Below are 17,451 nucleotides of genomic sequence, written 5' to 3'. Positions count from 1 at the left end.
GATTTTTCTCTACATGGGTTAAACCATTTTGTATATTCTATTGTATTCTGGCCATTTGTTAATATTTCAAAGAAAATCTGATTGTCACCTACTAAGCTGATTTCCGACTTGCTCATGGATCACAACTCATGGGTTGAAAAATATGGCTATTGAGGGAGCAGAATTTGGCCATAGATTTGAACATGACTACCAATTTCTGGCTTTGTGACTCTGAACAAGTCATATTAACTTCTTTAAATCTCAGCATCCTCATCCCAGTCAACATTAAGTCTAAACTTGACCCTAAAGTTAGTTATCTTCACCAACCGTTACCTGGATTATCTTATCTTTAATGGTTTCTGCTTGTTTGGCTGTCCACATACCTAAATCTATCAAATAACTGTCCTTTTTGTTAAACTTGAGGGTGTTTTAGCTATAAGTGGTCATATAATAAATTATCTGTTTAAATCCTTTGTGTAAAAGGGATCTTCCAATTTTAAAAAGGTAAGTGGGACTATTCTTCACAAATTATCCATTAACTTTCATTTTATCTTTTTTCCAGGGGGAAAAAAGGTTGAAAGAGTTGAGGGAGGAAACTGCTCTTTCCTCTTATAATACTTTTTCAGAAATTCTATTTATATAATCAGTTTTAGCCCTACTGGTTGTCTTGCCCTGCATATGGACTCCAGCAGAACTAGTCCAGGTAGCCAGGAATAAAACAGAACAGACAGTGAAACATGTTATCCTTGCTTTATATAGAATATGGCTGCCTGGGTTCTAAGTCCTGGTAACATATGTTGCATAGCTGAGAATTCATTGTATATTTTGCTGGTTAATTTTCAGAATTGACCTGGCTAAGTGCACATTTCTCTTAATTATTACAAGGCTAAACTGTTTTAAAAAACTTAACTAATCATACTTCAGTAAAACGAATTCCTTCTGCTGGTGATAAAGTTTTTGTTGTTACAGTTTTAGCCTATAATCAATGCAACCTACTAAATCAGCACTTCTCTAATTCTATGGGAAAGGACTGGTTTTTAAAATATCCAATCTGTCATGAATCAGTACTTTTATAAAATATAACAAAGCTGAATTGCTACAAAAAAATGAAATAAACACATATGAAGTATAAATTCCAGTGTATATTACTGAATTCAACAAACAAAAAATTATGCTTTAAAAATATAATTTTAAAAAATTACGGAAAAATGAAAAAAATTACAAAACTGTACACTTATTTAAAGTGTATATAAGGCACATAAAGATTCCCTGTGGCACTCATTAACTTTTTGTCATTTTGTAATTACAATGAAACAAAAAATCATGACTGAAATAGTGATTTCCCATACTAAGTACCTATATGCACTCTTTGAAGAAATAAACACTATTATATAGTTTTTAATGTAAGACATGATCCTGCTTTTGCTTGTTAACATATCTACTTCAAGTTGAACTGACATTTCTTATAGGGCAGGGGTCGCCAACCCCCAGGCCCCAGGCTGGTACTGGTCTGTGGCCTGTTAGGAACCGGGCTGCATAGCAGGAAGTGAGTGGCGGGCGAGTATTACCCACATGAGCTCTGCCTCCTGTCACAGCAGTGGGGGCATTAGATTCTCATAGGAGTATGAACCCTATTGTAAACCACACATGGCGAAGAATCTAGGCTACATGCTCCTTATGAGAATCAAACTAGACCTGATGATTGAGGTGGAACAGTTTCATCCTGAAACCATACCTTCAACCCCGGTCCTTGAAAAATCTTTCACAAAACCCATCCCTGGTGCCAAAAAAGGTTGGGGACCATTGTTATAGAGGATAACTTTTATCTAAGTGCTTCATTGGCTGGGCGTGGTGGCTCACACCTGTAATCCCAGCACTTTGGGAGGCCGAGGCAGATGGATCACCTGAGGTCAGGAGTTCGAGACCAGCCAGGCCAACATGGTGAAACCCATCTCTACTAAAAATGCAAAATTAGCCAGGTGTGGTGGCACACACCTGTAGTCCCAGTTACTCGGGCAGCTGAGACAGGAGAATCGCTTGAACCTGGGAGGTGGAGGTTGCAGTGAGCCAAGATCACACCACTACACTCCAGCCTGGGCAAGACAGAGTGAGACTCCGTCTCAGAAATAAATAAATAAATAAATAAATAAATAAATAAATAAATAAATAAATAAATTAATTAAAAAAGTGCTTCATTATTTTGTTTTAATGACATTAAGATAGAAATCATTTTAACAAAGGTATGTTGAAGGAAATGGAAGAAGAGATTTTGAAGTAATTTTAGACTCTCAGAATATTATTTACAACTTTTATTTAAAAATGGAGCAAGTGATGCTGTATTTTGAAAATTAATCTTCAATTCTTCATCAGTAGTCAGTTAAAGCAAATCACCCTATAAATTATTTGTTGAAGTTAAACAATCTCTCAATGAAATAAATAAATTCAACATTCTAGAATTCCTATATATGCATCTTCTTTTGGTGGAAAATAAAATTTGAAATGTTTTATCAAACTTGTTAAATATTTGAAGATAACTTTTCACTGATGTAGAATATCAAGAACACCACTTGTTTCTTTGATAACTGTTGTAAAGCTATGAGAATAATATTGTAACAATCTCTAGAAACTTCAGTGTTCACTCTTTTTTCCTACCATTAAAAAACACATTACATTCTTTCTTTGCATAGAAATATTGATATTATTTAAAATACTGATGATAACAGACAAATAAGCAAGTCTATAAAACTGTTCAAATTTTATTTTTAAAAAAGTAAGAATAAACTGTTTTCTTAAGTTGCAGAAACAATGAATTAATTCTATAATCCTAATATTTTTGATAAAATTTTTCTCCTCAATAACCATCATATCTCAGCATGCATGGTCATTCTCCACACTATCTCAAAATAAAAGAAGCTCCAAATTAACATATTAATCTTTACAAATTCACAATTTTTGCCATGTCATTAAGTCTATTGTTTAGTTCTGCTGACATTTCTTTTTAGCAAGAATTTCTCAATGAAGGAAGCTGTGTGTTGATTTACATTCTGGTACAAACTTTAATTTGTGTAACTGCTTCAGATTTTTTTTTTTTATTTTCAAAAGAAGTCTACAAGACTTTCAAAGTCTGAACATGAACAGTAATAAAATCTGAGAAAGTTTTATAGATTTGTTCATCCTTCTGTGTGTGTTAATGCTAGAAAATGTGCCTTGTTGTTGAAAATGATGTGGTAAAGAAAGAAAGCAAAATAAAAGTTTGTTTTTAAGAAAGCCCATTATAGGTAATTAGATTTAAATGGAAAATAAGATAGAAAGTAGTATGGAGGTAGAGCATGCGGAAGACAATTAGAAATATTATAAGTCTTCAGAATAAAAGATTAAAGATTAAAGCCCATCCTACTGAATGCTGGGGGGAATTCATCTATTCCTTTTTTTTTGCTTTAGCTTTTCTGATACTAGAAATTATCTAATAAAAGTATATTAGACACACTTAGGTCATGCAATTTTGACAAAATTAAAAAGAAAGGGAATAGTGCACCATTTTTGATATTAAATTAGAAGCGTAACTTCTTTTGAATTTGTAATTCTTATGCCATCCTCATTTTACTTTGAAAAGGTCTTTAGTTCTATGGCAACAGCTGCAAAGAAACACACCACATTCACTTGCATAAGCTCCCAGTGAAAAAGGTTTTTAAGCCCATAGTAAGTTACCAGTAGAGTATACAAAAATGTATCACCATAACCACAAGGACTTACTGATAAAACACAGGCAGGACTATTCATATGGTAAGACAGTCCCTTGACATTTCCTCGCTTGGAAACGATACTTAATTAGCATGCTTCAGAAATTTTATACCATTTGAGAAAAAATAAATGACAGTTTACAGAATGTGCACAGAGACATAAAACGTGAAAATTGCCAAAAGCAATAAAGATAAGAACAATTTAATTTTGACAATATTTTACCCTGACCTCATTTATATTATACCAATAAAACAAAGTTTTCCAAGGAGTTAGAACTGTGTTCTGGCAAAATGAATTTGTGAAACAAAACAAATGAATTCAGACAAATGTCTGATAACAGAAATGCTCTTCTAAGATACCACTGGTAATTTACGAAGGAAAGGAGTCTTAGATAAAAGGGATAAAATGAAATGCCTACATTTTCCCCAGCAGCTTGGAAAACCTAGCAAAACTGAAATTAAACTGAAATTGCAATAATAGACTTTTTCTTATCCCAAGGCCTGCCCCTTTCACCATCATTTAGTTTGACTTCCTCTACTTCTATATTTCTCTCTACTTTTACCTAAGTTGGGCTTGCTGTTCATGAGGGAAGAAAGTAGTAGGTATATCTATTGGCCTGAAAACAATATGGAGATTAACGCCTCTTATAAACAGCAAATGTTTTACTAAATCATATCTACACTAAAAAATTCTTTCTATATGAGAAGAATATGCAATAAGCCTTTATTTCTACTTTGTCCTCAAAGTGAGTGTCCATGCCCCTCCTTTCCTTTTCCTGTGTCCTCAAGGTAAAGATGCTGACCCATGTTTATACCTGTGCCTTCCCTTTTGGCCTCTTCCGGTATGTCTGGATAATTTATTATTGTTTGTTGTTGCTTGCATCTTCAGTTTCTCCCTATTTACAGACTTCTTTGCTTCAGTTTGTAATTGTAGTTGAGTATTCACATATATACATGCACACTTATGAGAAAAAAAGAAACAAAGATTTCCCTTGACCTCTCCCAATGTAGTCTTACGTCATCTCTCTTTACACCTCAGCTTTGAGAATAATAGTTCATAATCCCCTGACTTTCTCAATATCTACTACACTCTTGAGATCCGTGCGGTGTCATGTCTGCCTCTGTGCAACACAGAGACACTAAGAAACCAGCTTCCTTCAAGATCACCAATGGCTTTTTCTCAACCCCCATCCTCCCTGATACCTCTGAAGAATTTCCTATCAGTTTGCAGTCCCCTCCCTTTCAAAACTTTCTTTTTATTCTCCCACTTTTCTATACTTTAAACTTTCTGGTTCATCTCTCCACCCCATTCCTGTATATAGGTTTACCCAAATTTCAAGGTTCTACTTTCAGTTCTTTTCTTTCTAGTTTCTCCCTTGCACACTGCTCCCTCACCCCATTGTGATGGCTTTAGTTATCACCCTTAAACTGATGACTTGCTAACAGTAAACTTTGTTCTTGTACTCAGCTCACATCTTAAGGGGCTTTTGATTGCAGATTCTTTCAGTAGTCCTAATGCTGTAGGCTTCAAACTGACTCATCTCTTCTAAAAGAATGTTTTCTTCAAGTGTTTTCGACTTCATTTAAAGGCACTATCATTTCAGACTTGATACGTCAACAGTCACTTCTGAAACTTAAGTCCTTTGCCTGTTCTATGTTCATTCAATCTCCTTGATGTCACTCCCATCAGCCATTTCACTGGTTTTTATAATCATGCCCTTTATTACTTATTGATTAGACTATAAGAATAGTTTTCTTTTTTTTGAGATAGAGTCTCCTTTGTCACCCACACTGGAGTGCAGTGATGCGATCTCAGCTCACTGAAGCCTCTGTCTCCTGGGATTAAGAGATTCTCCTGCCTCAGCCTCCCACATAGCTGAGATTAGAGGTGCACACCACCATGCCCAGCTAATTTCTGTATTTTCAGTAGAGACAGAGTTTCACCATGTTGGCCAGGCTGGTATTGAACTCCTGACCTCAAGTTACCTGCCCGCGTCAGCCTCCTAAAGTGCTGAAATTACAGGTGTGAGCCACTGAATCCAGCCTGTGAGGTTAATATCATCAGAGTTCTTTTTAAAATCATGTCTTCACTTTCACTCGAAAGCCATCAAGGATTCTGCGTCAGTGATGTTAAGGACTGTGTTTTATTTCACCTCTGTACAGGTGCAGTTGGTGCCAGGCTTGGGTGGGCTCAGTTGCCATGGGTGTTGGCTGCTACTAGCTTCTATCTACACCCATTCCTGGAGGGTTACCTTAGTCTACAGGATCTACCTGGCCTGGAGATACTGGGAAGTTACTGCCCATCTCCCCACCCTGTGAGGGCAAGCTTCGCCCCTTGCTTCAAGGCAGGAGAAATTCTGTGGTGCTCCAGAGTGTCTTGTGAGATCAGGGAGAGACTTGATGCTCCTGAAACCATATTTTGCCTGCATTCTTCTCTTCTCTTGTCTGCTTCCCTCACCCTCTTACAGGTTTCTTCTGTAAATCGCTTATACAAGAATCCCACCTTAGGCTCTGCTTTTAGGGAAGCCTGACTTAAGCCAACTTCCATGGTATTTCACACAAAACAGGCACTCAAATATTTCTTGAGTAAATAAATAGGCCCTCAGATCTCTCAGAGAGGCTTTTTGTTCAAATGTAGTTGCCTCACTCAGTATAGGTGTTTTTGCTTATTTTCTTCTCTTTCCTACTCTCTATTCATTAGCTCTTGTCTTTTTCTCTCAGTGTAGAGATTTTGATTTGATTTCATTTATAAGACCCTCAAATACTTTCGAAGACAAACTATAAACATGATTGAATAAATGCGCAAAGCTATGGAAATATTTCTGCAAAAGATTTGGAAGACTGCATAAAACACGTGGCCAATGGAGAGTGTGAAGCAACAGCCTTCAATATGGCAGAACAAAAGGTGTAGATTTTTTCCAATGATATCTTGCTCTTTTCATTGTATGTTCTAAGATTGATTTTCTTAAAGTGGCATTATTATTGAATAAAAATATTGAATGCACATAAATTATTTGTGTTTATATTATTGAATTTTATGTGCATTCAAGGTATTAAATATACTTGTAGATACTCTGCAGTCATCTTTCTCACGGTTGCATAGACACATTGTTAACATCTCTCACATAAGAAATACAAACAACAATCCTTTCTAGTGTTCAAGAAGTGCATTGTCTAGTGATTTGAGAGCCACAAATGACACCACAATACAGTGGTCACAACATACGTTGTATACTGAATTTAAAAAACACAATGGATAATGCTTATCCACATGTACATACATATATGTATATGTTTGTGTTGGACATATTAGAAATGTCAAATAAACATCAAATTAATCTAGAATAATTCACAAAAAAAAATCCAAGTAAAAGTTTACTGGTTTTGAGGAAAATAAGAAAAAGTAATTTCAAAGTTATTTCTGAAGAATTCAAGAGTGACTCTCAATACTACCATTCCAAGAAATTTAGAAATAAAAACACAGCACAATCTACGTACATCACATAAAAGATAAATTTTCAACTTTTTAAAGAATTATGACATCACATTTACTTTGCAATAGTTTCTCTCTTGATAATTAAAATATAATGTATAAGAAAAACAAAAGTGCTATAAAATTAAAGTTGCTTTGAGAATTATGTGCCATTACCTAAGGTAACTCAAAATACTATAGAGTTTTACAAAGTTGAGGGCTTGATTATTTATTGGAAACATAATTTTTCTGGCTTTCAAAGTCATTAGGCCATAAAAATGTTTCATGCTCCAAATGTTTTGCATTTCTGAAAACTTATCTGTTTATATTTTCCAAATTGATTAATAACTTGTGATTAATTCTTGGTTTTGGCAGCCACCCACACATATATTCACTCCATCCCAAATGGATAAATAACTTTCTACTTGACATTTCCAATGGTAAACATATGAAATAGTTACTAACGTGTTCAGTGTAATGTTCTGAATAAAGATCCTGATGCAGGTGTATTAGCATATCGCCACTTTGGCAGAATGTGCCTTCTCCTTTTCCATTCTCTTTAAGTGTTTCTATGGATAAGTAGGTAATATTTATAAGACTCCTTCACAGAACACCTGTCACCAGAGTGCATTTAAAGTGCTTCCGGCTTAATCCCATAATATACCTGAGGGGTAAGTTATGATAAAACAGATAAATTTAGACTAGAGTCTTGAGTGATTTGGCTGAAGTCACAAATTGATCCAATTGCTCTGCTGAAAGAAAAAGAGCAGTTCTGACTCTCCCCCCGGTCCCTCACTGGCCAGGCATTGCTGGTTCCCAAATGTTGATGCAGGTTATAGGGACAGAATGTATGCTCGTCACAATGTGTGGAGACCACAAAAGGATCAGCTGTACCTACCTATATTTGTCCCTTCTAGTGTGTGGCTTTAATTAGAAAAATTAAGTTAGTTATTTTTAAGTAACTTTTTAAAAAGTTAGTGATTTGGTTAAATTCTCAATATCCCTGTTTTAAAACATGCAAATCTGAGTTTCAGGGTGATACCACAAAATAGACAATGGGTGTATGTTATGCAGAACAGTTAGAATAAACAGCCCTGCGGCCTTGGAGAATTGTCAATGTTTCCTGGGTCTCTGTTTTCTTATTTGGTGGGCTGGAATGATACTATAGTACCCCTTTAGCTCTAAAATGTGATGATTTGATGTTCCTGAAATGGGTCTCCCCTCACCTCTCCAGGCTTCTCTCTGAAGCTCTCAGCCACTCGGCTCAGGGGCTGAATGTCTCCAGTTTGAAGGAGTCCCCATTAGATGATGTGCCTCTTCCACATCAGAGAACAGCTCTTGGGTCTATTCACATAAATAAATAAACCATTCACACTAAGGGTCCTATTTGAAAATACAAAACATTTTTCCTTTACTAATCCATATAAAAGAGAAAACTTATTATGTTATTTTGTTACAATACAAATAACATCATTCAGCTCTTCATTTAAGTGAATATAAGGACCTCAGCTCATTGTTGCTTTACTATTGATATAAGTATTATTGGAACAAAAACATTGCTTACAATATTTTTTTTCTCATTGACAGCCTTTCCAGGGCGTTTTGTCTCTTCTACCTCAAGTGCACTGCAGAGACCACTAGTTAGAGTGAAATTTACCACAAGGAGACACAGGCACACTGTCAGTAACTAGCTGTGCTACTTAACTTTATCTAAGGGATGGCCTGTGCTCACAAAGTCTGGGCTACATCTCTTGTTCATCTGATTTTAATTAGCCTGTGCTAGAAGTTGTTTTCCAACATCTTTTTCCTTGATTTATCTTTCCCACCAGTAAGAGAATATGAGGCAAAAGTAAAGGATTATCCCTGCTACACAACTACACCCTTGAAGGCATTTGTTTGACATGAACATATATTAGCCTTTCCCCCTTTTTCCTGTCTTACTACATTGCTTCAGTAACTATATTTGATCCAATTTTAGGAGATACCAAGCACCCAAAGTCCACTATGGGGCTCTGCAAACAGAGATGCAGGGATAAATGCAGATTTGCTTATTTTTATCCACTGAGTTTCATATTTGGTTTTGTAAATTCAAACGATGTGTTGGAGAAAGCTCTGCAACTGTTGCTTGGGACATGAACAGGGTACCCAATTTCCCAGTTATTCATCTAGAAATGTCAGACAGAATTAAGGATGGTATCTCTTGTAAACTTCCAAGATAATCCTCATGAAGACATTCTGAAGAAATGTCATAGCAAGTAGATAAAATACGATGTTATCTGTATTCCAAGAATTTTCTAACAAGCAATAAGCATGAACCAATAGTTGTATAATACAGAACATTTAACGTGTTATTTTTAAGGTAATGTTTACATTTATAGATGAATCCAAGCAAAAAAGATGCTTTTTTTTCTACCTATGACCAGAGTTAAAACTATTATTTAAAGTAATTTTTAACTTTTTCTTGCTAGTAATACAAATTCCTAGTGGAAGGACACCAGTCATAGTTTTAGTGAGAGCAGAATTATGAAACAATCATTGTGCATTTTAAAGGTCATTGTCAGTTTTGACACATAAAGATAAGAAGACAATCATATCACGTTTTAATGTGAAACTAACAAAATTACTTCATGTAAATTCATAATTATCCATTCTTTTCTCTATAAGACTCCTCTCTAAAATTCAAGCCTGTGTAAGGATGTGCAACTGCAGACAATTGTTAGTGGTTTCTACCAGGCCCTGAAATCATTTCATTGGAACAATGAGATCATTTTGTAGCTGTGAAGTTGGTAACTTGGAATAAGCTATCTTAAAGTAAGAAGAAATACTCTTTCTCTTTTTTTTTTTTTTTTTTTTTTTTTGAGGTGGAGTCTTGCTCTGTCACCCAGGCTGGAGTACAGTGGCACAATCTCGGCTCACTGCAACTTCCACCTCCTGGGTTCAAGCAATTCTCCTGCCTTGGTCTCCCAAGAAGCTGGGATTACTGGCACCCACCACCATGCCCAGCTAATTTTTGTATTTTTAGTAGAGACAGGGTTTCACCATGTTGGCCAGGCTGGTCTTGAGTTCTTGAACTTCTGCTCTCAAGTGATCTGCCCGCCTTGGCCTTCCAAAGTGCTGGGATTACAGACATGAGCTACCGCGCCCGAGGAAATACTACTTTTTTTTTTTTTACTCTACTGTGAGGCAGGTCTGACCTGCATTACTGTCTTGTGTGTTCTACAAAGTTTTCATAGAGCATGGCTAGACTACAAGGGCATAATTTCACTTGAAAAATATCCCAAGCCCCGTAAAAACAAATAAGCTTAAGGAAAATTTTGCTTAAGTGAGTCTTGTTGTATGTGTTGATTTCATAGAAGCAATGACTTTGATGTCCTTTTACCTAATGAGATCAATATACCCCAGTACTTATTAATAACATAATTCATTACTTGTGCTGTCTTAGGTAAAGTGTATCAACCAGTTCAGAATCAAACCAAAAGAAAAACCAAGTGTAAATTTTACGTGAAAATCCCAGTAAATTTACACATGATCAGCACAATTTGTTCATCAAACAAATTTGGAGGTCTCAGCTACTCCACAATGATAACACCAATCTTCATCTCTTTCTTTAAGGAAAAGGCAATAGTCTACTCTACCTTGCAGACATTTTTACATACTTAATTTTATTATCAAGTTAGATCAACACTGGGCCTCAAGCTTCTGGGGCATTAGAAAATGGGCATGGACATCTGGGTAAAGATTCAGGTAAAATTTAAATAAAATAGATTCAACAGAGTAGTAGTGAAAAAAGTCATTTTATCTTAAATATTTTTTCTTGATCAATTAGACATTCTCCTTAATCAAGTACTAATATTCTGAAGCTGTATACCTACATTCCCTTCTATAAACATCTTGAGATCACTACGCTAACACCGACATGGCTTACTCCTCATCACAGCCCTGTGGGGTAGGCGTTACTAGCATCTCCATTTTCTAAAGGAGGCAAGTGAGGTGCAGAGTGGCTGAGGAATTCACACAAGATCACAAAGCTAATAAGCAGTAAAGCTGGGATTTAAATTCAGGCAATCTGGGCCAGGCGCTGTGGCTCAGGCCTGTAATCCCAGCACTTTGGTATGCCAAGGAGGGTGGATCACCTGAGATCAGGAGTTTGAGACCAGCCTGACCAACGTGGTGAAATCCCATCTCTACTAAAAATACAAAAATTCGCTGAGCATGGTGGTGAGTGCCTGTAATCCCAGCTACTTGGGAGAATGAGGCAGGAGAATCACTTGAACTGGGGAGGTGGAGGTTGTAGTGAGCCAAGACTGCACCACTGCACTCCAGCCTGGGCAACAAGAGCAAAACTCTGTCTCAATAATAAATACATAAATAAATAAATAAATAAAATTCAGGCAATCTGGTCCCAAAGTCTGTGGTGCAACTTGTATGCTAAATTCCAAGTTGCTTGCACCATAAGATGAAAGTGGACGTGCTGCTTGCCCTGCCCTCCTGTACTTTTGTAGGCTCCCAGCTCATGGAGGAAATGTGACCCAGCCCCTTTGCCATCAAGTGTGGGCTGGTGCAAAGAAACACATCCTGACGGGGGCAGGGGTAGGTAGGCTGATGTTCTCTGTGCTGTTTAGAATGCAAGGAATCCTGACTCCAGACACAGCTTCAAAGTCAGCTTGGAGCAAGCACTTCAAGGGAAAGTAAAACCTGCACAAAAATGTTGCAAGGAGGCAATCAAGAGGATGGTTGCCCAGAGAGGGGAAAAAGGACAGGCACAGGCAGAGAGGATAAATTGAGAGCAAGACAGGGCAGGATAGAGGGGTAAGTTACAGGGAATTTAAAACATAAAGTTTCTGCTCAGGATCAAAATTAGGATCCAGCAACAGAGTGCAAGAGTGAGGTGTCATCTTGGTCCAACCACACAAACTTCTGTTTGCGGCAGTAACTAGTTGATTCACCAGTAAATGTCTTTTTTCAGAGACCTAGAGGAACTTCTTTTAAAAAGACCAGGGTAGCTTCACGCTAACCTTGAGATTATTCAGACGTGCATTTAATGTGAGTATAAAATGAAAATTCAAGGTTACATAAAAACAATTATTGTTTTCATTATTTTTGGGGAGAGTCTGTTAAGAATATTAAGAAATCCTGCAAGGAACCTACATCTTAAATGGAATTTTTATAATGCCAGTTCTTTTGCAATGTTTCTCGTTAATATCCATGAACATGCTCTGCTACCTGAAATAATCCACTTTTCACGAAGATACTTCTCTGGGTTTCCACCCAGTTCCTGTCCTTTTCCCCCCACCACAATCTCCATTGTTTTCCTCTCCTTCCTCACAACTCATGCCCTAATTTCCTTACACATTTTCTTGAGATTTTTGTTTCCAGTGCCCTCCTCACTACTCAACCAAACTTCTCTCCCTTGGCACCAATTCCAGCCACTTCTCTTATCCAGCACCTTTACTTGTTCCAAATTTTAATTCTGCTGAACCCTTCATGAATCTAGAACCGCTCTTCTGTTGACTTCTTGGTCCTGTAGTGGCCAGGTTCTCCTGGCCTTTTTCTGCCTCATGATGGATTAAATCTCCTCTTAACTTCCAGGAAGGACCCCCACCTGTTCTCCCTCATCGTGATCTGAAACATTCTCATCTGTAGCTTAGGATCAATATTCAACATTCATTGAATTCTAAAAACTGTGTGAATCCATAAAGGATGTAAGACTAAAAAATACGTCAACCAAACATTTTGCTTGCAGGGCTTCAAGAAGACAAAGTAAATAAATAAATAATGGCATATAAAAGATCCAAAAAATGACAATCAGGAAGTTGAGAAATAAAACAGCCCATAAATTTCAGATACATATTGTCACAGAACATTGTTAAGGTTAAGAATAGCTTTTAAGCATAAGAAGCACATTACTTCTACATTTTATTAAATGAACACTTTATAAACTAAGATTTAGCAGCTTAAATTATAATTAAAAAAATAAAATCAACTAATCAAAATTTCAAACAGAACCTTGGTGTGGTACTTGCAAAAAGATAGTGTTGCTATTATTCTTATAGGAAACTACACAAAGAATTAAAGAGAAAAAGAAAAAGAATTCATTGATCAGAATCCTATGTCTTTAATAATAATAACAGCAATATTAACATGTTTCTATAATGTTTGATATTTTTCAAAGCATGTTTAAATGTGACACCCATGTTTGAAACTCACCATAATTGTGAGATATTGGTAGAATAGTAGCTACTACCTATTTAATCATTGATGAAAACCAACATGTTAATGATTCGTTTAAAATTAAATGTTCTGCTTTCATTAAAGTCATTATGTCTAAGAATAAAGTGCATAAAACTTCACATATTTTATGTTTCATTTAAATAGCCTTAATGATAGTTAATTCCTTCTTGGTCAACCACTCATAATCAAAATACAAGAGTTTTTTAACACTGGGTAAATAAAAATGATTTTAAATTCTTAGATTTTTCTCACTATTGTTTTCTACTGCAGACTTTAGTGAAATAGAAAAATTATTGGTCTTAGCTTTCAGAATGTGCATCTGTATGTATACACACATATGTATATACACAGGCATACACGTACAAGTACATTTATATGTCTGAAAGAGCTGAGTACTCCTTAACTATTGAGCTGAGAAGAAATGGTGGCACTCAGTTGGACCTAAATGTAAATATGTAAGAATGCTCATTTTAAAAATTCATTTGTTTCCCATTCAAGTAGCTTATAAAGTAGAATAAATCACTGAGCATATATGGATATAATCCAAATGCATATAATCATTTGTAAATGTGGATAATGTCAATAATACCTGATCTAGCTACTTCTTTTGATAAATAGGGCATTTGGGAAAGAGCAGTGGCAATAATGACAAACTATGCCTAAAAGTGTCTATAAGTTCTATTACATTCTTTAGTTTTTGACATTATGTTACTCTTGATAGAAGATAAAAGTAATATAAAATTATATGGACTATACACATTTATAAATGGAGTAAATTTACATAAAATAGTCGTTGAACTTTACAATTTAACTGATTTCCTTCATTATTATCATGGAAAATACATGTTTAATTTATTCTTTAATCTACTTTCTTATGAAATGCAAGCTTTGATAGGGTACAATTTTAATTTGAAGCATTATTATTTTTAAAAAGCCTCATTTAAATATTTTTTCAGTTCAGCTAGTATCTGACAAGTCTGTCATAATTATCTTACAAACTAAATCAAGAAATGTGGGTGGGAAGGTGGTAGGGTTCAAATACATTTGTACATGATTTGATTGTCACACTTTAAGGACATCAATGGTGGAAAAGATGGTAGCCTAGGCTGGTGTTACACAGGGTTGTCAGGCCCTGTTCTGTTCAGGATTTATTAACGATTTGAATGAAGACAGAAGGTAGGCTTATCAAATTTTAAAGTAGCATAAGGCTGAGGGATATTTCACTGGAAAACAGGATTCAAATCATTTTTTAAAAGCAAAAAGCCCCCAAAGAATAGAATGCTATTAGGGATTAAAATCAAGAAAGATGGAATTTAACAACAGGGATCAGTTCCTACTCTGTGAGTCAAAAAGGCAACTGTACAACAACGGGCTGGGTAAAGACCTGACTTAGCAGTTTTCATTAAAATTAAAAGGGAGGAGCATTTAATTGACCACATGTAGTACAAGTCAAAAGTACAATACTAGACAAAGGAGCACTGGCTCAATCTTAGGCCATAATAGTAGCATGTTGTCTGTGGTATGGGGCATACTTGCCTCATTTTACTCTGCCCTAAGTAAGACCACATGTATCCAGTCCCATTCTTGACAACTCTGGAAAGCCAGTGAGTGTTTTCTGGCAAAGATTATTGGCATGTTGGAGAGTCCAGAATCCATATGATAAGAGAACAAGTTAAGAGAATTGGGATTTTATTAACTTGATAAAAGGTAAACCTTAGTGCAATACACCACTGACCCTCAAATATTTGTAGTTGAGGAAAGAGACTTATTTTACAGAAGGCAGAACTGGGAATAATAAATGAGAATGTCTAAGAAACATATTTGGGGTTAATAATAAAAGAGAACGTAGGACTACAGTCAGAAGCTCAAGTTTAGGCAAATCATCTAAACTCTCTAAGTCACGGAATGCTCATCAACAAGGGAACAGAAGTTGACAGTACCTGTACTATTTAGTACAAAGACTGCCATAAATAAGCACATGAGAAAGAACACACAAGATTTTTTGAGACTTTAAAATGGTGTGAAAATAATAATAACAGTAAAACACAAGAATGGGGTCCCCACTGCTCATATGAAGCTGACCAGTTGTCATAACACTGCAGGGCTTCAATTTACTGTGGAATGATGAAATTGAACTGCACTAGAAATAGGAGGTTATTGCTCTACTATCAATTCCAACAACAATTTATTTGCTTACTATTTTGTCTCAGTTAAAGGCAATAAATGGCAATGAAAGGAGAGTTATGAAAAGCCAGTGAAGTCAATAATTTAATTTGGATAAAGAATGTAGTCAATATCCACAACCTTTATGGAATTAATAAATAGGCTGGACCTTCACAAAGATACTCATCAACTTAATTCAAAAACTAAAAATATGACCAAAGTAGTGTAGATCAAATTAGGGCTAATTCATTTTATTCAAACAATACCTCTAAACTTGTGCTGCCAATCTTGAAAAATATAGAATTTTCTGAATTGCAAAACCTCTGTCAAAATCTCAAATCTCAAATTTCAGCCTTTGGATAATTGATACTCTCCGTATGCCCATCTGCTTGCTATATTTCAGTTTCATTTTCATTAGTGTTCCCAAATAAGTAGCCCCTAAGTTAGTAATGCCCACCAGTTGTTCCAAGTTTACTTACCCTCTGACCCTCTTTTCCAGGTGGACCTTGGGGGCCTTGTATCCCCAGGGAACCCTATGAGGAAAAAGAGACACGTGTTAATTCACTGTTTCAAATACACCTGCCTCACAAAGAATGTTGTGAAAATTAATAATTACTTTGTTGATTAAAACAAACTTTTAAAGTAATTTGAGCTCTTTCAAGGTTGAACTATGTAATATATTAACAATGATGAATTGCCTTTCTTTGACTGGCTTATCTTTGTAGCTAACTCCAGAAAGAAAAAAAGGCAGTCCCGCACCAGGTGTGAGACCAAATGTTCACCGCCAGTGAAGAATCTCATATGATTGGAACCATGTTTCAACAAACCACCATAAATAAGTGGTAACAATATTTGCAAGCAGAAAAAAATACCTCTTTATACATTTCAACTCTATAATTATATTTTTGGTTGAGAGTAGCTTTTTAAGTATATTCTAAGGAAATGCATGATTATGGTGTTGGCTTCAAACATGCCTACTCATAACATTGAACTTTTAATATTAAAAATATTATTTACTGCTTTCTCATAATAATATAAAGTGGTAGGGAAAATAAACATTCTTTTTTTCAGATCATAACGAAGTCCTAGGAAATCCCAGGTATTAATCTGAAAGTCAAGTCTCCTGATTCTTATTTTAGACAGAAATTCTTACTCCACATGAAATTAAAAATGACGATTTTGCCATTTAAAAAAAACTTCAGCAGTTATGACTACTTCTTTCCTGCTGCTTCTTCCTTTCCTAATCAACCATTAAATGTGGGAGATTTTAGTCTTATTTTCTTCTCAGTCCACATTCTCTCACATTGATCTCATACATCTGTGGGCTTTGGATTCTCTAGACGAGCAATTCCCAGATCTACAACTCCAGTTTGTCTTTGAGCTGCATTCAGACCCACCACGTGCTTGATGGAACCGCTGCTACCTCACAGGCATCCACAGTTTACCCCATCAAATGCTGAACTCAGGATCCTCCCTCCAAAACTGGATCCTCTTCCATCGTGCCCCGAATCAATAAATCCATACCACACTCTCTTCATGCTCATGCCAGAAATCTAGAACTCATTCTCCACACTCAACTCCCTTAAACTTCTCTCTCACATACAGTTACAAAATCTCGTTGGCTTCATTTCCAAGATACGTTTGGATTCATCCATTTCTCTCCACTCCTACTGCTCCCATATTCTTGCTCCTCTGTAAGAACTTCCTAGTTGACGCTACACATTCCTCCCTCCATTCGCATCACAGCCAAACTGATCTAAAGAAAACCAGGCTTGATCTTCCCTGATTTGCCACTTGGAGACAATGACTTGTTTCAGTCTCCTAGTGCCTTGCACTTTTTCTCTAAAGTACTTACCACTAATACAT

At 36.0% G+C, this 17,451-nt stretch overlaps 1 protein-coding gene across 5 annotated transcripts in view; it reads right to left on the bottom strand.

Annotated features, from left to right (window-relative positions):
* Positions 1–17,451, bottom strand: part of COL19A1 (collagen type XIX alpha 1 chain) — a 356,800-nt gene that overhangs the window by 129,536 nt on the left and 209,813 nt on the right. For all 5 annotated transcript variants that reach the window (XM_054492353.2, XM_054492351.2, XM_063666306.1 and 2 more), the window contains exon 15: positions 16,065–16,118. In XM_054492353.2, coding sequence (XP_054348328.2) covers positions 16,065–16,118 — 54 coding nt within the window. The remainder of the gene's footprint in view (positions 1–16,064; positions 16,119–17,451) is intronic.

The sequence above is a fragment of the Pongo pygmaeus genome, chromosome 5 (assembly GCF_028885625.2).
Source record: "Pongo pygmaeus isolate AG05252 chromosome 5, NHGRI_mPonPyg2-v2.0_pri, whole genome shotgun sequence".
NCBI lineage: Eukaryota > Metazoa > Chordata > Mammalia > Primates > Hominidae > Pongo > Pongo pygmaeus.
Note: the sequence above shows the minus strand (reverse complement) of the source record. Positions and strands in the feature narration are given on the sequence as shown.